Source organism: Phyllosticta citribraziliensis, assembly GCF_038025025.1.
Source record: "Phyllosticta citribraziliensis strain CPC 17464 chromosome Unknown J3D65scaffold_5, whole genome shotgun sequence".
In the NCBI taxonomy this organism is placed as follows: Eukaryota; Fungi; Ascomycota; class Dothideomycetes; order Botryosphaeriales; family Phyllostictaceae; genus Phyllosticta; species Phyllosticta citribraziliensis.
The window spans coordinates 1243350-1262039 of NW_027117342.1; the positions used below are offsets into that span (position 1 = coordinate 1243350).

Sequence of the window (18690 nt, forward strand, 5' to 3'; positions counted from 1 at the left end):
GCCTTACGTATTGAGCGATGCAATGCGTTGACTCAAGGTCGTTTGGTTGCTCGGGTACCGAGACTCGGCTATGGTCTTTTGGATAGCGTGACTGGACGAAAGGGCTTATCTTGGACCAAGGAGATGAGAATTACGGTCGCAAAGAGAACGATTTCTGAATTCGCTTTCCTGGATGGCCGAGACACCGAGGCAGAACTGACGAAAGTGCCCTTGTTGCCTACAATTGAGATTGCACCAAATTTGCTGCATCTTGCCATTCGCTTCCCGAAAATCGTTAGTAGAATCGTGGCCTGTCGTCAATCGCGACGGAAACATTGCGTTTTCCCGGAATCGAATTTTCTCAGCTGCGTCTGCATATCGCCGCCGAACTTTCCAGCTCGGTCTTCTCTTCACCTCTCAGCTCATCTCGCTCCCAACCCTCGAGACCACGGAAGAGCAAAGAAATGAGACTTGGTTTCCTAACGGGCGGAGCCTGCTGATCTCCACTGATCCGAATGTTGTGCCCAGAAATCCACCAGCAAGTACTCCCAACGCGACTGGTAGGCTCGACCATGGCCGGTAGAATCCAGTGGAAGCTTGCACGTCAACGAATTGGCCGGTAGCAGCGCAGTTGATAAGGCATCCGGAGCATCGGAGATAGAGAGGGTGAGGAGTTGAAGGACAGAGACAGCAAGTTGGGGGAACAAGTAGGAAATCACAGCGCCGGCCGAAACGGCTAAACCCAAAAGAGTCTAAACCAAAGTGACCGCGCAAAAGGGGTAACTTCGGTATCCCTCCAACTTCGAACGTAGGAAACGACTTGAAAAAATAAAATGGCACTCAAGCCCACCCACCCCGAAGGAAGCTTGGTCGATTGCGTCAGTCATACCAAGTTTATCATGCCAACACCACACGGAGACACCAACTCAAGTCAAGACGGACAAGTTACATGCTATCACGGATTACCAGTTCCCTCGCCTGTCATCCATCCCATCTGCAAATGGTAAGAAAGCCTTCCGTTCGAAGCATGGGGATTCTCAACATTAGAATACATATATATATGTATATATATAATGCGCATCGCAACCTACGAAATTTGCAAAAACTCCTTGATGCCCATCGGCTTGACGAGAAAGCAAATCTGATTGCAGACTGGCTCCAGAGCTGCCTCGTCGTCAAGCATAGCAAGGTCCAATTGTGCCACCATCTTCCTATGCATCTCCAGCGGAGTCTGTCCAATCCCTTGTATTCCATCAGCTCTTCGCCACAACTCTTCCTTGCTCAAGCCGATAATCTCAAGTTCAATTCCCAACACGCTCCTCACCAGCTCAACCACGTCATCCAGCCGCATCGTCTCGCCCACCATGCTCATCTCCTCCAGCCAACTCCCCTCAGTCAACATGCACGCCGCCGCAACGAATCGGCCCACATCATGCAGCAACGTGAAAGACACGCGCGGAAACGCTCCCGCGTCCCTCACTGGCAGCTCTGCGACGCCTTGTTGAAAATCGAACAAGAACGGCTCGTCCTGCAGACCCGCCAGCGCAACCTCGCGTGCCTCGCCCGACGCGAAAGGCCGCCCGAGCGCAAGGTAGTTCATGAAGACGCCGCACGAGAAACGCGTGCACTCGAGCCTGCTCGCTCGACACGCCGCCCAGACGCGCTCTTTCGCCACCCCGGTGATGGCGACGTCCTTCTCTGCTGCACCGAAGCCAAACTCACACGGCACGAATCGTTTGCAGCCAGCAGCTTCGGCGGCGTGCAGCAGCTGTGTCTGGACGGCCACCCATTCGTCGCTGTCGGCAACAAAAAGGACGCAGATGAGGGTGTGCACGCCAGCGAGCGCGGCTCTGAGACTGGCGGGCGACGAGTAGTCGACATAGCGCGTCTCTATTGCGGCGCCTGTGGCACTATTGATAGACGTGGAGGTTGAGAGGTTGGTCTCGAGGTCTGGAGTTGGGGTGCTTGCTGTTTGACGTGACAGGATGACCGGGGTGTTGGGCGTGAGGGATAGGGCGGAGACGATGGCGTGGCCGAGGGTCGGAGAGGAGCCGCCTGCGACTGCAATGATGGCCATGTCGTGATAATATCAGTGTGACCGCCGTATGTACATTCGTCTACCGAAGTGGTGGATGTTATGAGCTGAGCAGTTGAGGCAATTGCAATCTCGACAGTAGGTTGAAGGCAGAAGAGCGGGGAAGCCTGTCACGCTTATGCGCCATGAGATTTTTCGATCGTAAGATGACGTTGTCAGGAAGGGGGAGGACGGATTGGCGATTCCATTCGCGTGCAGCAAGCTCCACTCAACACCCTGGGAAGGTCTAACTTCTGAAATTCGGAGTTTCTACAAACAAACTCTATGGATATATCCTCTTGCGTTCCTGTTGTCTTTTCTATAAGACCATAAAGACGCTCCTGCGCTATGCTGATGCTCAAAATTTCTTTCTTTGGTGTCGTGAGTGCGTTCGTTGAATGCCAGAATTGCTTCCGTTCTCTGGAGCGATGAGGGCGGCAAAACCTCATCAATGCTGACTGGGTCGATGGCGAAGGCTGCTAACGATGAAAGCAAGGGCAACAACAGCACCAAGTCCACTCAACCCAATGCCCGTGTACCACGCCCCTCTATAACCCTTCAAAGTGTCGGCATCCGTCAAGCCTCCGTTGTTGACATTCACTTCAACGGTGCCAGCGATTCCAAGGCCCCATGAGATGCTGTAGTTGACAACTGTCGTGACCAGCGATGCGGCAATTCCTTGGTGTCGCCTGGGCACATGGTTTGACAGAATGATGGTCGCAGCTGGGAACGACATGTCCATTCCCCATGGAGTAATAAGAGTTGCCCAGAAAAGTTGCTTCCAGTATAGGCGGCCGACGGGAAGGACAGCGAAAATGATGTTGCCGATGCAGAAAGCAATCATGGCACACATCATGATGAAGGAAGTCGGGACCTTTGACAACAGTTTGCCGACAGTGAATGCGGCGCAGATGCCCGCAACACACGTTGGCGCGAGCTGCGCGGCAACGTTGAGCGGAGTGTTTTGCTGGAGGTTGACAGTAAACTGCCAAATGTAGTAAAGCCATATGCCGAACGACGACCATCCCAAGGCCATGCACATGAGAACGAAACACACGTGACTGTCGAAACTGGCGACAGGGACAAGTGGCTGGTCGACTCGACATTCAATGAACAAGAAGGCGACGAAGATTAGGACTCCAAGGATAAGCAACACAATAATGTAAGGCTCGGACCAGCCGACAATTGGTGCCTGGTTCCAGGCAATGTTGAACAAAACGAGTCCAAGCACTCCGGTAACGGCGCCCTTCCAATCAAAGGTTTGCTTCGTGTCTTTCTGGCTTGCCGTGTCGTCCTGGTGGAAGTAATTCGGGATGATGAAGATGGCCAGGACACCATTGACACAGCAGAAGATGGCCATGAGCCAAAATGTCCAAGGCCACCATGCAAGCTGCGCCATGATACCAGAAAACACAGCTCCTAGGGTGAAACCGTTCGGAGCAGTGGCGCCGAAGAAGGAGAACACCATTTCCTTGCGTCGTCCAGGGGGGTACGCTTGTCCAAGAATGGCCAGTGAACTTGGGAGCAAGACGGCTGGTCCGATTCCTTGGAGGGCTCGACATATGTCCAGGAAAATTTGGGAGTGCGAGTAGACCGTGAATCCAGAGATTAGAGACCAGAAAGAGAACCAGAACCAGCCAAAAACAAATAGCTTCTTGTGACCAAACATGTCTCCCAGTCGGCCAGCGATCAGGATGAAGGTCCCAACAGTCAAACTGTGTGCGGCAGTAAACCAGCTTTGCTGCCCAGGGCTCGGGTTTCCGAAATCTTTGCTCATGATGTTCAGCGGTGCAATGCTCTCGGCGAGAGCCGCTTGGGTGAAGAGTTGAGCGCTGCTCGCCAATACGACAAAGGCAATTTCGTGGGCCAACCCCATCGGCGGTTTTGTCGATTGAACGCTGAGCCTGTGGTTTTTGTCTGGCCCAGATTCGCGCTCTGGTCCAATTTCGACATCGCTGTCGCCTGCGCTGGGCCGTCCAAAATCGCTGAGCTCTTTTTCCTCCATCGAGGTAGGTGTCGCTGGACCAGACGCGGTCGAGGAATGAAAATTCCGGCCAGCGGGACTCTGGGCCTTTTCCAGGTCTTCTGGGAACGACATGGCTAGGAGTTGAGGTCAGCTCCGTATGCCGGAGGGGATGGAGAGGAAGTACCAAAAAGGGCTCCAGACCCAAGGGAGGATGTTTGGAGGTTTTGGGGCAGGGTCGACGTAGATTAATGTGGAGAATGCACAGACGAGTGGCTACTGCTCGGGGTGCTTTGGCGATGGAGCGCGTTGTGTGACGGTTTCAGGAGGACATCAGGTACATAAGTAGGGGATGTCGAGTGCTGTGGTTCGGCCAGCTCGGTGAGCAGATGCGAAGAGAAAAGAATGGTTTGGCAGCCATGACTGATATCGGAGTAAAGGGCGGAATTGAGGCGCTCCACCGCTGAAGATGGGCTTTGAAATGCGCTCTGGTGTTCTTGTGCTGCTTGCGTCATATCCAGTCAACGTTCGGCGGCTAGATTGTCGGTTGCCAGAGCCGTGTTGGGCCTGAAACGAGGCTGCGACCCGGACCGTTCAACCGTTGTTGTTCTGTCGAAGGAGTCAAAAGGCGTGCCAGGTGCATACCTACATATCATCGTGAAGGGCCTGCCACTGAGTCAGCGAGAAGCGAAGAAGCGCAGAAGGAACCATCGAAGGCGAAAGGCAGCTTTCGGATTTAGGCCTTCGGACTTGTCGGATTTGTGCGCTGTGCGTGGCCTGGCGTGCTGGCCCGCTGTTTGTTCCTCCGATGGCGGCGTCGGCCTGTTTCCACTCCTGGCCACTCCACTCTGCACTCTCGGTCTGTTCGACGAAACATGTTCCATTGCTGCCTTTGTCAGAATTACCTACACCGTCACTGAGTCTTCCAGTCTGCGTCTCCTCTGTTCTCCAGGATTCTCTTGTCCGCATCCTGGTCCACGACACCAAACCCGCCCCAACCTCCGAATTCCGTGGCAAATTTGACTGCCGCTTTGAGATAGAATTCCTCGTCGCCCCAGGTTTCGGCTGCCGACTTCATCGCACGCAATGCTACACATCCATCAGTTTCGCGCTTACAACATGCTCCTCCAAGAAACTTACCTTTGACAAAGTGCGCGTCGTTTCGCCAGTGTCCTTCAAGAGCCTGCTGGACGACAAAATCCCAACCCTGTCCTTGTCGATCAAACTTCTCGATTCGGTCCAAGTCAATCTCTGGTCGAAGCTGTGAAATGTACGTTGCGATGACAAACAACCACCACTGCCTCACAAGCGGAACGTGCCATTTGGCTGGGAACTCGGGCAGCAAATGCCGCACAGCGTGGCTCGTTGTCAAACCGTGGACGAGGAAGAAGTCGTACTTGCGCCCAGACTTGTGCGTGGCGATGACAAGGGCCACTGCAAGCCGCTGGCATTTCTTGAACAACTCGGTCGGATCCTTGATTACCAAATCATTCCAATACTCGAGCACCGCGCCTTCGCGCTTGTCAAAAATGTCGTACGTGTTGGTGTCCCCTGTCGCTTGGAAGACATTGTCGAAACGCTTGTCGTTGGCCACATAATCTTTAAGAATGACCATTGGGTCTTCAGTCGGCCTCACTGGAGGCTTGGTGTACGACGGATCATCCAAATAAATGTGCATCGAGTTATGGAAACAGGAGCTCAGAGTCAGTGCTTCGGGCGCCAAGGTCTTCGAGCTCAATTCGTACGCGTATTGCAAGTGGATCAAAGGATGGCCAACTGCCACTGTCAGCGTTGAAGACTTTTCCTACCGCCTCGAATAACGTACGACCGCAGATCAAATTATTCACCAACGGCTCTTTGCCGCTGAGCAGGAATTTCTCAACCAGTTTCTTCCAGTCATTTCCCAGAGCAGCAAGCTGGTCCTCGAAAAAGTCCATGTACGCACGCTGGTAGCTTTGATGTGCGTCAACACCAGCCGAAAACCGACATCGCGCACTTACTGCTTATTCCCCAGGAACTCTCGCCAATTAGCTTCAGTGATTTCCCCTGGAGAGTCGGTCCATGGCTCCAAAGTCTCCGATTCGACTTTGAAAATCTCCCTCAAATGGTCTGGATTGGATCCCAAAATGTAAGCAGACCCCAGAATGTGAGGCAGGTGGTTGTGGAACTCCAAATTGTGGTATATCACACTGTGTTGCGTGTGGTTCTCGTGAAGCAAGTGCTTCAGTGCCCGCGCGCTCTTTTCTGGCTTTTCCTCAAAGTCACACACCTTGTCCTTGGAAATTTTGACGCGTGAAGAGAGGAGGAGGTTTGGAAACTGATACCAGGCATAGGAAAGCATGGCGGCTGTGATGGCAGTAGCTCCCGAGTAGACAGCAACGGATTTGAACTTGTCGGAAGCAGGTCGCGCCATGACTGTGGTGGCCAGTCGAACTGCAGAGCGGGCTGTCCTGCTCTCAAATATGCAGCTCAAGATTGGTTGTTTGGAGGTCGATGATGGTCCCGTGCAGGAGCTTTCCCCGCATTTTAGCTTAGCAAGTAAGTGGATGGACCCCTGCCCCTGCAGTAGGTGGAGTTTGAGAGGCGCCAACAACGGCCAAGTAACGACTACTGCTTACTTTGTTCTAGCGATTCGCCCATTTGCGCAGACTACCCAACCCTATAACCATCGCGCTTCATTACTGCCAGATACACTCTGCTCATTAAAATGCCCGAGTGTTTCGAGTCGGCCTTAAAATCGCATCAGCTCAAGATCGCACTGCCGCACTCGTGATGTGGCATACGACTAACCCAGTCCTTGTCTTAAGTTTCCGCTGTTAAAGATCAACGGCCTGGATTTCCCTCGCTGTTTATTCTCGGTGCGCTCCAGCATCGAACGCTCCTACGTCTTCACTCGTCCACCCCCCAGCTTTGCCATGGCGACGAAAAACAAGGCGGCTTGGATAAGAGCGAAACATGACAAACCTCTCCAGGTTGATACTGCTCTCCCGCCCGCACCCGGTCCTGGAGAAGTTGTCATCAGAAACGCTGCGATTGCTATCGTAAGATTCCCACGACTCAAGCCTTCTACCTACACTGTCACTAACGTGCCGCGTCCTTTCAGAATCCCATAGACTGGAAAATTCAGGTTAGTTTAAACCAGTTCCATATTGACGCTTCTCGCTGACCTCATCTCCAAAGGACTATGGTAGGGAAGACTTTCTCTCCGCCGAGCTAGGACTCTAAAGTACATAGGCTTCCTCGTCGAGCACTACCCGACAATTCTGGGCGAAGACGTCGCAGGAATTGTTCAGGATGTCGGGCCGGGTGTGATGCGACTTCGCAAAGGGCAGCGTGTTATTGGGTGAGCATTTACTCCACGTAATGTCTGGGGTGCAACGGTGTTGAAAGATCTCTCTTCCTTCGACGTCAAACATTGATGTCGTATCTGCAATAGGAATGTCCACGGCCTCGACAACGGGAACCCTGCGCAGGGCGCATTCCAGCTTTTGACGACTGCCGAAGAAACGTACATGTCACCCATTCCAGAATCACTCTCTTTCGAACGTGCAGCGGTACTGCCCTCGGCCATCTCGACCGCCTCATCTGCGCTTTACAGCAAAGCCAACTTGGCACTTCCGTTCCCATCACTGGAACCAAAACCCTCCGGCAAGACAATCGTTGTGTGGGGCGGCGCATCATCGGTTGGGTCGACAGCAATACAACTTGCTACTGCCTCCGGGGTCACAGTTTTGGCCACGGCTTCGAAGAAGAACTTTGAATATGTCAGGAGCTTGGGCGCAAGCAAAGTCTTTGATTACAAGGACCCAAGTGTCGTTGATCAAATCCTGAGTTCTCTGATCGCAACCAGCTGTGCCCAATTTTTGGGGTCAGTCGAAGAGATACTGGGCTTGATTGATAGGCCCGAGACGGACGCGGACTTTGTTGGCGTTCTGGACGCAGTTTCGACCGATGAAACAATCGCCTGTTGGAAGACAATACTTCATCGATTCGAGAATGCGAGGGCCGTGGTGACTCTCCCTGTGCCCGCAGGTTTGGACGAATTCTTCAAGGTGACATCAGGTACGGAAAAGCCCCGAGGCCTCACCGCAGATCCACCATGCACTGACACGGTACAGTCGAAATACATTTACTGGATTCGAGAGACAAAGATGCTCGAGACGCTGTATGGCGGGACTATGTTCCAACCGCTCTCGCCACAGGCAAGCTTCAGGCAAAGCCTGAGCCAATCGTTCTTAACGGAGGGTTGGAAATGATTCAGACCGCCATGGACCGGCACAAAGCGGGAGTTTCCGCCCAGAAGGTTGTTGTGCAGCTTTAGACGCATGATAGCGTGCCGTGCTGAGCGAGTGCTACTACGCGTTGTCTCATGAATTCTGGCGGCCCTCAAGTTCTGATGTAGTTTTGCAGGTTCGATGGATGATGAACTTCCGCGCCCAGATATTGAGGTGCTTACTTGATGCTGCCAAAGCGTCTGCTGCATTCGGAGCCCAACATTTTACTCATTCGATGCAGTTTACGAGATTTCTTGCCTAGAAGCTGAGGAGCTTAGATGATTAAATCCTTGAAAATCCGTCCGAAAGCTACCCCACTTCTTTTCGCGGGGAAGCCTTGTTTACAGCGGCGCCTGGTCTCTGGGGAGAAGCTCTGGTCCTAAGGCAGTGTCCCCTATCGGAGCCGACGGGAGTCCATATCGCTAACCGGAGACGTGCTCACCCTAGCTAGCATTGGCATCCCGCAAGCTTGCAAGTCATGCTCCCGCGCACCCGCACCAACGTCACTGATCTGCTTCCGGCAGCCAGGCCAAGAGCTCTTCTGCTCAACTATTTATTCAAACTCCAAGATAGCAGTCGCTCTTGCCTGTACTGCGCAATCTCAAATGCCGATGTCTGCTGTGAGCCATCGTATACTGCTTCTTGTGTGATAAAACAGCAATCCACAAGGATCCAGAAAAGATGGCCACATACTTGACATTCTCCTCTTTACTCACCATTGTACCGGCACTGATACTTCTTTGGTTCGCTGCAGTTGCTGTATACCGATTGACTCTACACCCACTTGCTGTAATTCCAGGACCAAAGCGAGCAGCAGTCTCAACGCTATACGAAAAATGGCACAATGCTGTCAGACGAGGCCGGTACTTCCTGATATGGGAACAGATGCACGAGGACTACGGCAAGTTGTAGACAGACCAATATCTCTCAGACCAAGATCTCTCAGACCAACTAATAATTACGCTGCAGGACCTGTCGTGCGCATCAATCCGAATGAAGTCCACATTCGAGATCCGGACTACTTTGATGTGCTATTTAGCCACAATATGAAAATAGACAAAGACCCGTTCGTCTATACGCTAGCATTTTCAAACGCACCGTCCGCCTTCGCCACTATGTCTGCTCCCCACCATCGCGTCCGGCGTAATGCGATGAACAAATTCTTCTCCAGCAAAGCTATTGATGGCTACGAACCTTACGTCCAAGCCACCTTCGACAAGATGATCGAGCGGCTAGACACTTACCGCAAGACTGGCGAAGTAGTCCGAATGACCGCCGCATTCAAGGCCTTTGCCATGGACGTAGTCTCTCACTTCACACTGGGCCATTCTCGAAACTACCTTGACGAGCCAGACTTGGGCCATCGCTTCCAGTTTGCCCAGCTCGCGACCACAAGCCTGATGCACTGGAACCGAGTATCGATGAGGCTGGTCGGAATTTTCAAACGGCTTCCCATGTGGATGACTCCCATCCTGACCGAAGCGCCCGACGCCGTCTTCCAGGATACCCACGGGGCGCTGGATCCGCGAAAGCTGACCGACACCGAAACGAGACTCATGACGGACGCCTTAAACATTGCCAAAACGGCAAACAAGGTCGCCTCCAGCGCCCCAGTCGATCTCAAAGACTCCGACTTCCCCTCTGAAACCTCAGGACACGTCTCCCTCATAGAATTCCTCCACGCATCGTCTCTCCCGCCGGCCGAACGCACTGCCGACCGCCTCATAAACGAAGCACATTCGATGCTAGGAGCAGGTGTTGACACTTTGTCCAACATCTTCATTCAGTTTGTGTACGAGATGCTGTCGGCGCCGCGCTCGCGCTTCTTGGAGCCTCTGTTCACGGAGCTCCGCGAAGCCGAAGCAAAGCTGTCGTCTCCTTCTGACCTGATTCCCGCTCGCACCGCCGAAAAGCTGCCCTACCTCAACGCCTGCGTCCGTGAATCCATGCGCTTAATTCCCGCCGTCCACAGCCGCCTGCCGCGCGTCAACCCGCACGAGACGATGACATACCCCGCGACTCCGCCAACGGCCGCCGACAGCAAAGGGGAGAAGCAGCAGCGAGCCTACCGCTTCCCGCCCGGCACCATCATGTCGATGAGCCTCACGGACCTGGCGTTCGACGCGGAAGCCTTCGGACCGGACGCGCGATCGTTTCGGCCCGAGCGATGGCTGCCAGAAGCGGGCGGCGCGGCGCCGGGCTCGCCGCAGTGGGCGCGCATGGAGCGCTGCTTCGTGCCGTTCAGCAGGGGCGCGCGCTCCTGCATCAGCCACGAGCTGGCCAAGCGCGAGCTCTACATCGTCTGCGCAAACCTCTTTCGCCGCCTGCCTGGCCTCGAGCTGTTCGAGACGACGCGCAGCGACGTCGAGCCCGCGTTTGAGCTGTTTGGCCCCGTGCCGTGGGAGGGCAGCCGTGGGCTGCGTGTCAAGGTCAGGGATGTCGAGTAAAGGAATGGTTCTCGTTGGCTTTTTGTGTGTGGTGGGTGCGTGCTTCTTGGTGGATGTTGTTGTCGTGAGAATCGTTACCCCTTCCGACCCCTGCCAGGCCATGATTCAGGGGGCGCTTTTGGTCGCGGACGTCGCCCCGAAGCGAGCCGCCCGCTCGTCCCGAACGCGGACGGGGAGCTCGGAAGGAAGCGAGAAGAGGGGTCAAGGGGTTATTGGGATCTTCGTGCCGCGGGGTATTCACCAAGTTGGGATCAGCAGTTGGTGGTGTGCGATCAGATCGGCAGAAGGGGTGGAGGGGTAGACTGTTAGACATGACGGCCAGGTGGGGTTGCTTGATTTTTTCATCACTTCTCTATATTTGGGGACTTGCCGCCAAGTCTTTTCACGAATTGACAAAATTGGTTGGGTCATCGGAAATGGTTCCTCATTATTAGTCTATCTTTTTTCTCTCTCTTCACCATCATGCTCTATGCAGTACCTATCATAATGATCCCGTCAAATGCCCAAGATGAATGCCGCTCAAGAAAAGGAAATGGCTCAGACTCTTTTCATGTCAAGTCGAGTCCAGGGGGTATTTTAGTTGGAGTAGTGGGCGACCTTGCCCGAGTACTCGGGCCAGCCGTACTTGTTAAGGTCGGCATTGTCGGCCTGGTCAGCGCCCCAGGCACCGACGTCCTGGACGTAGTGCTGGAAGTGCTCCTCCTGGGAGAGGTCGGCGGAGACCTCGTCCTTGCCAATCTGCTTCATGTGCATACCTGAGACAGAGCGAGTCAGCTATGATTCGGGATGGGGGATTATTTCAATTCAGGAGTGTGTCACTTACCGGCAGCGATGGTGTTCATCAGGTAGTCACCAGGGTCACCCTTCTGGATGATGGCGCCCTTGATCTCGCCAGAGAGGATCTTCTTGGCAAAGTCAGACTCCTGGCAAGCAGGGCGGCCGACAGCGACAGCATCGACGGTGCCAAGGCACTTGACCATGGCGCCGACGGTGCGGAGGCCACCGACGAGGTAGGTCTTGGTCTTGGTGAAGTTGGGGGCAATGAGCTGAGCAAACTCGAAGAAGTAGGCCTCGCGCTTCTTGGTCGAGTCGCGCTTGTTGTGGAGGAAGCCCAGGTCCTCGTACGAACCACCGGAGATCTCAACGAAGTCAAAGGTGGCGTCCTCCAAAACCTTGCAGAGCTTCTTGGCCTCCTCGGCCTGGAAGTCCTTGTCCTGGAACTCGGTGCTGTTGACCTTGATGCCCATGACGAAACCAGGGCCAGTGCGGGCGCGGACAGCCGCGGCGATCTCGGTAAGGATGCGAGCGCGGTTCTCAATGGAACCACCGTACTTGTCAGTACGCTTGTTGGTCTCAGGGTTCAGGAACTGGGCGAGGAGGTAGCCGTGGGCGGAGTGGACCTGGATACCGCTGTAGCCGGCCTTCTGGCAGTACTCGGCGGTGTGGGCGTAACCCTCGATGATGCCGTCAATGTCCTCCTGGGTGGCAGGACGGGGCTTGCCGAAGTTCATGCCCATGACCTGCTTCTCGATCTGGACATCACTGGCAGAGATGGGGTTGGGCTGGATGGCATCCCTATCGCACTGTTAGATTCTTGCTGCAAGCGGTTTTCAACTCTTGAGAACCTACCAAACCTGACGGCCAGCGTGGCTGACCTGGGTCAGGATCAGGGAGCCCTCCTTCTTGGCGCCCTCGGCCATCTCCTTGAAAGCCTCGAAGCGGGGGCCCTCGAAGGGAGCGTCCTTGGGAATGATGGGGTTACCCATGGCCTCGAGGTGCTCAGGCTCGAAGAAGGTGTTGCCAGTGACAATGACTCCGTAGCCACCCTCGCCCCATCTCCTGTAGAGGTTGATCAGGGTCTTGGAGGGGATACCGCGGGACGCAACATCCTTGTAGTTCCACGACGAGATGCGCTCAGTCAGAGGAGCCTTGAGGAAGCGGTTCTTGGCGGTGACGCCAGAGAACTCGAACTTGAGGGGCTGGGCCAGAGGCGTGGGGTCCGCGGGCTCAGACTCGAAGCGAGGAGCGTTGGTGAAGGCGGCGGAGGTAGACATGGTGAAGATGTTGTCGAGGGTGGTGAGGGAGATGGAGCTTCCAGAAGGGCGGCCGGCGCAGTATTTACGATGAACCCAACGCCAGTGCGTAGTCCGACCAGTGGGTCATTGATAATGCCATGAGGTTTCATTTGGGTGAATGCTAGAGAGGTGGCACGGGAATAACCCCAATTCGAGCCAGAGGGCTGACTGTGCTGGGGTCCAGCATTATTCACAGCAAAGTCGAGCTCGAGCTCTGGTGAATGGGACCAAAGACGACGAATCAAGACCTTTTCCGAGCTTAGCGCCGTCGTCACTACTTCCTGGGGCAGCACGTGTATTCGTTGGAACTGAAGCCTTATCTTGGCGGCGTGAACAATAGGAGATGGAAGAGTCCAGGCTGTGCGTCCGAGAGGGGAACTCAGGGGGAACATTGGGTTTCGCGCGAGTCACGAGTCGTGTGAGCCGCCCCAAGAGCCGCAAAATCGTCCTCTCCCGAGCGTTGGGCGGATGGACCGAGCCGCGTGAAGCGTCGGACGAATTCACGGGCGTTCTTGAGCGCGCGTCTCTGCCCCCTGTTGACCCCCTTCTTCTGAACGCACAACGTTTGCCAGCAGAGGTGGTACGATCCGACAGTGACCTGAGACGCCGCTTACCACGGGATCGACACTCGGATCGGCTCACCGACCTGCATCCGGGCCGCATCGAAGCTTCTTCGAAAAGCCGTCCGTCACCCGCTCCAAAACATGCAGCCGCCACCCGTCTGCGCCGCTCATTTTCTTCTCTTTTTTTTTGCGGGTCTTATCACCTTCTTCGCTGTGGCAAGTGGTCTCTCACAATCTATGATGGCGAAATCTTTCATATTTTCTGGACGAGGAAGAATTTTTGTCAATGCTCTCCTCTCTCCCGGGAAGAACCCGCGTCCAGGCAAGCAGCTGCAGCCGCAGAACCACCGAGTCTACTGATGGCTGGATACGCGGCAGGGTGTGTTTGGTCTGGCATCGGTTCGAGTTTGTGGCGTTGGTGACGATGCTTGTGGCTTCCTGAAGACCCTCAATGCCGCAGCCAAGTGGGTCCAACTGCCAGTCGTTTGCCAGCTCGCCACGTGTACTCCAAACGAATGAAATGGCAGTTTTAGTCTTTGTGAGGGAAGACTCTGATGGGTACCCTGCCATCATTGCATTTCGAGGTAACAGGGCTGACGGGATGGTCGTTTTGGAAGGTGGTGAGGTCCATTCAAGGTAAAGTTGGCCATCTTCCCCACAGAAGACATGCCACAGAGGGGCTCTTCTCCGCTCCCGATGTTCAGGGTTGATAGTCAGGGTTCTCGAAAGGCCAAAAAGGGGAACCAGCAACTGCCTAGGTTGGAAGTCAATGCGCCGATCGCAAATCTGGTCTGTGATATCTGGAATCAGTCCCGAACACCCGACAGCTTGCCAATCTGTCTTCAGTCAAGATGGAAATGGCATGTTGTCAGTCCGGGAGTCTTCTTCAGTTCTCGCCCTCTTTCCTTTGGATTCCGCCAATGTCAATCGCCTCTTCGAATGGGCTGCTCCGGCATCCTTGCGTGGCCCGACTTCCCAAAGCCGCATCTGCTGAAGACATTCCTCGTGTCTGTTGACATCAAGCTTATGTTCCGAACCGGCTGAGGTTTCATGGTAGCATTGAGCCTTCATGTCTGGATTTGATCCTGGTTCCTGGACAACCTCAAAATCTACGGGCACATTGACCCCAAGGCAATCGGCCGGTCGCTTAGCCCTACCGTTGGTGTCAGTGTTTACCAAACCACACAAGTGCGACCATGTCCAGCATTCTCGCCAAAATACGAGAACCTCATTCCGCAATGAACATGACCTTTCGTCGACTCTTTGTCTGCCCGGGCGTCTAGAACCAATGGTCTCCACAATGGCGCCATTCCAACGTCAACACGACAGTCGTCAAGCCAGACGTCCAGAGTTTGTTTAGAAAGATTCGGGGCGGCGGACCGCAAACGAAGCAGTCGCAATAAACAAACGGTGTAAACGGGCGTCAAAACGTTTCAAAGTCGAAATAGCGAGTCCTGGACATCAGCATAATATGCTCAATCTCACTCAAAAAGCGAATTCCCAAGCCAGGAAGCTTGGCTGTGGTACCCGCAGCGCGCGCGCCATTGGCCGAGCAGGCGACAGAGAAAAATTGAGGGCATATTGTAAATTGGACTTGTTGAATGGCAAACAATTTTCCGTCTGACCATGGGCCTTTTTGCTGTCACCGCCAGGGCCCGAGTCCAATCAAGTCACCATTTCGGCCTGTACGTGGCAGAGCCGGCGGCTGCCAAGGAATGCTTTTGAAATGTTGGTGCTGAAAACAGAAGAGGCGGTTGCAATTGTGCGACCTTCGTACCTGCAGGCAGCTTCTGGACAACTGTTTGCCTGTCAGCGGGAAGGTGCAGGGGAGACAGTCGTGGGAGTATTTAAGAGTTGCTGTGCTGTGCTGGACATGGCCTCGGCAGGTGCTCGCTCAAGCCATCGATCCTGGTCCTGGAGATTGAAGATGCGTCTTCCAATTCTGTTCTCGCTGTTGGCCTCCAGCATGGCGGTTCCGTTGGAGCGAAGAGACGAGAAGGATTCCCGTGGTAAAATGTACTATCCTTACCTTGAATATGTCCACTGACCACTGCAGAACAAAACATCGTTGCGGTTGCAAACCCACCAGTTCACTACTCAGTCATCCTCTTCCCCGCCTTCGATGCGCTGGATGTCATCGGGCCCGTCGAAGTCCTCGGCCATCTTGCAAGATCATTCCAAATTACCGTCTCTTTCATCACGACCGCATCGTCTGCATCATCGCTCAACAACTCCTCTCGCAATGCGTCGCTCACACCTGTGTCGACAAGAACCCGAGCCGCGTCGATGAACCCGTTCAACAGCAGCGCCTTCGTCTCAATCCCACCGACGCACAGCTTGACTGACCCGCCCGCGCAAATCGACGCGCTCATCGTGCCCGGCGGCGCTGGAACGCGTGCCCCCGACCTCACACCCACGATATCCTTCGTCGCCTCGACGTTTGCGCGCCTGCAGTACCTGCTGACGGTGTGCACCGGGGCGGGCATCGCCGCGCGAGCTGGCGTGCTGGACGGGCGGCGCGCGACGACGAACAAGAAATCGTGGAACGAGACGACGGCGCTGCGGCCGCAGGGTCCGCTGTGGGAGCGCAGCGCGCGCTGGACCGAGGACGGCAACGTTTGGACTTCGGGCGGCGTGGCGGCGGGCATCGACATGATGCTTGGGTTTGTGGCCAGGACGTATGGAGGCGCAGTGGCGAGGAGTATCGCGCTGGATATGGAGTATGAGTGGCGCGATGATGGGAGCTGGGACGCGTTTGCGTATGCGCAGGATATGGCAGATGCGGAATGATCGGAAAACTGATCCTGCAATGCCACGTCCAAAGGTAAGCGAAAGAATCCTGGAGAAGACGCAAGGATCGCAAGGCAAGACGCGTGGAAATGAAAAGGTCAGGAACATTTTCGCCATGCAAGGTTGTCTTGCGGTTGTGGCTGCGGCGAGAAGCGCCTAGATGCGTAGCCGCTTGTACCACACAACCAAGACGCGCAGATAGGGGAAACAGGGTGAGACCACTCAACGTGCTCCAGGACTCCAGTAGATTGCAGTAAAGAAGGGTGAATATTGAAGCAAAAACAAACAGATGTCCCCCAGCTGAAAATGCCACTCAAATCGCACGCGCTAGATTACTTTCCCAATACCATGCTTATAAGAATCAAACAGGCTGCACCGCCCGGCTGTTGTGCGGGAACATGGGCGGCGAGCGACCACCCATCGCAATCTCATTCACCTGGACCAGAGCACTGCCGGTCTTCTCGTCGTTGACAGCCGGCAGCAGCGCACTGGCATCGATCGTAACCAGCACTCTTTTTTGCGTCAAAGCAAAGTGCCCGCCGGTCTCCGTCTCGACCCACTGGCCCTCGAACAGACCGTCGTCAATGGCCTTGTGCGCCGCCCGCGCCTTGACGAGATATGGCGCCGCCTCGCCGTCAATGTAGACGAGGCAGTTGTGCCACGCCGTCGGTGTGTGGTACTCGTCGAGAGAGACCTGAGCGCCACAGGAGGCGAGGTCCTCGACTACGCGGACCGACTGCTTGGGGAACAGTCGAATGCCAAATTTCGGGCCCGAGTTGTCGTGCGCGTGGATCGAGAGGCGAATGTGGGAGGGGAAAAGCAGCTCGACGAGGTTGCTATATGCGTAGTTTCGGATAATCATGACCTTGGCAACGCGAGAGATGATCCTTTTCCGCTGGTTGGAGCCTTTGCTAGCAAAGCTCTTGTTGTGTGCCAAGTCGTCAGACATGAACTTCATCAAGCCACGATATAACTTGAGTGTGGGGACGTCTTGCGCGGCGACCATCTCGAGAAGGGCGGTCTCGTCGATTTGGCCCACGGCCATCATCAACTTGCGGCACAGTTCGGCCTCTTCCGAGATTGTTGATGCGATCGGATGTTCGAGCTGCATCGATTCGGTCCACTCGGGCTTGAAGCTGGCGGTGACATCCTTGTTCCCGAAGAAGATTTCGGTAAGTGAAGTGAATTGGATGCTGGAGAAATCCTCGCCAGCGGCGCTTGCGCGGCGATGCATCTGTTTCAAGGCTTCGCCGTATATGTCGACATTTTCATCCCGTACACCAACTGCCAAAAGTGTCAGACTCCAGAATGAACGTGACGTCCAGGGTTACTTACGCAAGTCGGAGAACACATGACCATCGCTGACAATCAACAGCGTAGCACCGGGATGGTAAACGTCGGCAACAGCTCTCGTGAAATCCCTCAAGGTCGAAAGAGCAAGATACTCTGCCCTGTCCGGATACATTCCACTTGTCTTTTCGGGATTCGGCGACTTGCAAGGAAACGCTGGCAGGCAGAGGTCGATGGGCAAGCCCCTGGCGACAAAGTCCAAGATGCGCTCTTCAAAGTAGTTACGACCAGCATTGTACCATTGGTCATTGGGAGCGATATTGCGCAGTTTGCGGTTGAAGATGTCGGTGACCAAGCGCGTGGTCCTAATGGCGCTGCGGGAGACCATCGTTTCGGGAGGTGGCAGGAGTCGAGTTTCAGACAAGACGAAGAACTCGGCCCAGGTTAGGAGGTCTTTGCTAGTGGAGTCGAAATCGGAGCGGATGGTAAACAGTCCCAAGATCATATCGCTCTCAGGATATCGCATCTCGAGAGACCATAGCGATTCTCCGTCTCCAATGTCCAAATCGTCAAGAGATTTCTCAACGACGCGCTTGGAGCTGACAATTTTGCCGGAAGGCAACTCGACCTGATTATCTTGTTGAGCGGCGTCGACCACGTGGTGTTGAATGCTTGGCCACGTCTTTTTGATGGTTGCGGAACTCCTGCCTTCCGCTGAAAGCAAAGTGCCGTCCTGGTGCCGCCAGTAAAAGGCCTGAATGGTGTGGTACACCGAGGAACCGCTGTTGAGGGAAGGCATGATTAAGAATTAGAGGAAGCAATGAGAAGAGTAGTCTTTGGATCTCGCTTGACTGAATGCAGCTGAACTGTTGATGCGGTTGTGATGCTGCAGAGCCACAGCTCAGGAGGGGACTTTTATACGATATAGGAGAGACAGCTGACAGTCGGTGATAGAGACTTGAAGTCGGATGCGAGAAGAGTTGTCGCCTGAGCGATGCGACGAGTCCACGGCAGTTCGTTGGCACTGCCCTACTCGAACGGCAACTTCGAGACCGCGCCGCACGCAGTCATCCACAAAAGATCCAGGTATCAGCCAGCGAGGGGGCCAAGGCTAGACGATGATTCGAAATAGGTCACTGAGCCGGAAAGACCGACTGAGGCTCAGTTGATGACTGCGGTATTTGCGAACCCTACCCTATGCAGCAGGGCGTAAGAGGTGGGAAAACTCGACATGG

General features: G+C 54.7%; 9 protein-coding genes across 9 annotated transcripts; 4 read left to right on the forward strand and 5 right to left on the reverse strand.

Moving 5' to 3' along the window:
- Window positions 1-951: 951 nt before the first annotated feature.
- Window positions 952-2247, reverse strand: J3D65DRAFT_622054 (isoflavone reductase family protein). Its single transcript, XM_066800025.1, has one exon. It carries the CDS (start codon window positions 2054-2056, stop codon window positions 1067-1069), a length of 990 nt encoding a protein of 329 aa, XP_066656141.1. The 5' UTR covers window positions 2057-2247; the 3' UTR covers window positions 952-1066.
- Window positions 2248-2501: 254 nt separating this feature from the next.
- Window positions 2502-4058, reverse strand: J3D65DRAFT_551852 (uncharacterized protein; the record flags this gene model as incomplete). Its single annotated transcript, XM_066797057.1, has 1 exon — window positions 2502-4058. The coding sequence occupies one exon, from the start codon at window positions 4056-4058 to the stop codon at window positions 2502-2504; it is 1557 nt and encodes a 518-aa protein (XP_066656142.1).
- An 820-nt stretch (window positions 4059-4878) lies between these two features.
- On the reverse strand, window positions 4879-6501 carry J3D65DRAFT_622057 (uncharacterized protein). The gene is made up of 4 exons (XM_066800026.1): window positions 6017-6501; window positions 5842-5969; window positions 5157-5792; window positions 4879-5105 (listed from the first exon to the last, which is right to left on the reverse strand). The coding sequence occupies exons 1-4, from the start codon at window positions 6427-6429 to the stop codon at window positions 4930-4932; spliced, it is 1353 nt and encodes a 450-aa protein (XP_066656143.1). The 5' UTR covers window positions 6430-6501; the 3' UTR covers window positions 4879-4929.
- Window positions 6440-8507, forward strand: J3D65DRAFT_622062 (zinc-binding oxidoreductase-like protein CipB). The gene is made up of 7 exons (XM_066800027.1): window positions 6440-6554; window positions 6645-7057; window positions 7120-7143; window positions 7197-7203; window positions 7251-7359; window positions 7453-8078; window positions 8135-8507. Exons 2-7 carry the CDS (start codon window positions 6932-6934, stop codon window positions 8335-8337), a joined length of 1095 nt encoding a protein of 364 aa, XP_066656144.1. The 5' UTR covers window positions 6440-6554; window positions 6645-6931; the 3' UTR covers window positions 8338-8507.
- J3D65DRAFT_676520 (cytochrome P450) lies at window positions 8508-10737 on the forward strand (the record flags this gene model as incomplete). Its single annotated transcript, XM_066803614.1, has 2 exons — window positions 8508-9191; window positions 9260-10737. Exons 1-2 carry the CDS (start codon window positions 8972-8974, stop codon window positions 10735-10737), a joined length of 1698 nt encoding a protein of 565 aa, XP_066656145.1. The 5' UTR covers window positions 8508-8971.
- A 399-nt stretch (window positions 10738-11136) lies between these two features.
- Window positions 11137-13034, reverse strand: J3D65DRAFT_328163 (uncharacterized protein). Its single transcript, XM_066795398.1, has 3 exons — window positions 12367-13034; window positions 11561-12312; window positions 11137-11492 (listed from the first exon to the last, which is right to left on the reverse strand). The coding sequence occupies exons 1-3, from the start codon at window positions 12789-12791 to the stop codon at window positions 11314-11316; spliced, it is 1356 nt and encodes a 451-aa protein (XP_066656146.1). The 5' UTR covers window positions 12792-13034; the 3' UTR covers window positions 11137-11313.
- On the forward strand, window positions 13035-14194 carry J3D65DRAFT_328214 (uncharacterized protein). The gene has a single exon (XM_066795399.1). It carries the CDS (start codon window positions 13156-13158, stop codon window positions 13795-13797), a length of 642 nt encoding a protein of 213 aa, XP_066656147.1. The 5' UTR covers window positions 13035-13155; the 3' UTR covers window positions 13798-14194.
- Window positions 14195-15254: 1060 nt separating this feature from the next.
- J3D65DRAFT_622070 (class I glutamine amidotransferase-like protein) lies at window positions 15255-16525 on the forward strand. Its single transcript, XM_066800028.1, has 2 exons — window positions 15255-15384; window positions 15432-16525. Exons 1-2 carry the CDS (start codon window positions 15303-15305, stop codon window positions 16163-16165), a joined length of 816 nt encoding a protein of 271 aa, XP_066656148.1. The 5' UTR covers window positions 15255-15302; the 3' UTR covers window positions 16166-16525.
- J3D65DRAFT_328064 (Pyoverdine/dityrosine biosynthesis protein-domain-containing protein) lies at window positions 16405-18680 on the reverse strand. The gene is made up of 2 exons (XM_066795397.1): window positions 17501-18680; window positions 16405-17449 (listed from the first exon to the last, which is right to left on the reverse strand). The coding sequence occupies exons 1-2, from the start codon at window positions 18252-18254 to the stop codon at window positions 16527-16529; spliced, it is 1677 nt and encodes a 558-aa protein (XP_066656149.1). The 5' UTR covers window positions 18255-18680; the 3' UTR covers window positions 16405-16526.
- Window positions 18681-18690: the final 10 nt, after the last annotated feature.

Excerpts from the sequence above, each read along its gene's own strand:
- J3D65DRAFT_622054 (XM_066800025.1), bottom strand. The coding sequence starts at position 2,056 with ATGGCCATCATTGCAGTCGCAGGCGGCTCCTCTCCGACCCTCGGCCAC.
- J3D65DRAFT_622057 (XM_066800026.1), bottom strand. The coding sequence starts at position 6,429 with ATGGCGCGACCTGCTTCCGACAAGTTCAAATCCGTTGCTGTCTACTCG. Across the intron at positions 5,793-5,841 it reads GAATAATTTGATCTGCGGTC|TTGGCCATCCTTTGATCCAC; the intron begins GTACGTTATTCG and ends TGACAGTGGCAG. Across the intron at positions 5,106-5,156 it reads CGACGCGCACTTTGTCAAAG|CATTGCGTGCGATGAAGTCG; the intron begins GTAAGTTTCTTG and ends ATGGATGTGTAG.
- J3D65DRAFT_622062 (XM_066800027.1), top strand. The coding sequence starts at position 6,932 with ATGGCGACGAAAAACAAGGCGGCTTGGATAAGAGCGAAACATGACAAA. Across the intron at positions 7,360-7,452 it reads AAAGGGCAGCGTGTTATTGG|GAATGTCCACGGCCTCGACA; the intron begins GTGAGCATTTAC and ends TATCTGCAATAG. Across the intron at positions 8,079-8,134 it reads ATTCTTCAAGGTGACATCAG|TCGAAATACATTTACTGGAT; the intron begins GTACGGAAAAGC and ends GACACGGTACAG.
- J3D65DRAFT_328163 (XM_066795398.1), bottom strand. The coding sequence starts at position 12,791 with ATGTCTACCTCCGCCGCCTTCACCAACGCTCCTCGCTTCGAGTCTGAG. Across the intron at positions 12,313-12,366 it reads CACGCTGGCCGTCAGGTTTG|GGATGCCATCCAGCCCAACC; the intron begins GTAGGTTCTCAA and ends ACAGTGCGATAG. Across the intron at positions 11,493-11,560 it reads GATGAACACCATCGCTGCCG|GTATGCACATGAAGCAGATT; the intron begins GTAAGTGACACA and ends GCTCTGTCTCAG.
- J3D65DRAFT_328214 (XM_066795399.1), top strand. The coding sequence starts at position 13,156 with ATGGAAGAGTCCAGGCTGTGCGTCCGAGAGGGGAACTCAGGGGGAACA.
- J3D65DRAFT_622070 (XM_066800028.1), top strand. The coding sequence starts at position 15,303 with ATGCGTCTTCCAATTCTGTTCTCGCTGTTGGCCTCCAGCATGGCGGTT. Across the intron at positions 15,385-15,431 it reads AGACGAGAAGGATTCCCGTG|AACAAAACATCGTTGCGGTT; the intron begins GTAAAATGTACT and ends TGACCACTGCAG.
- J3D65DRAFT_328064 (XM_066795397.1), bottom strand. The coding sequence starts at position 18,254 with ATGCCTTCCCTCAACAGCGGTTCCTCGGTGTACCACACCATTCAGGCC. Across the intron at positions 17,450-17,500 it reads TCATGTGTTCTCCGACTTGC|TTGGTGTACGGGATGAAAAT; the intron begins GTAAGTAACCCT and ends CACTTTTGGCAG.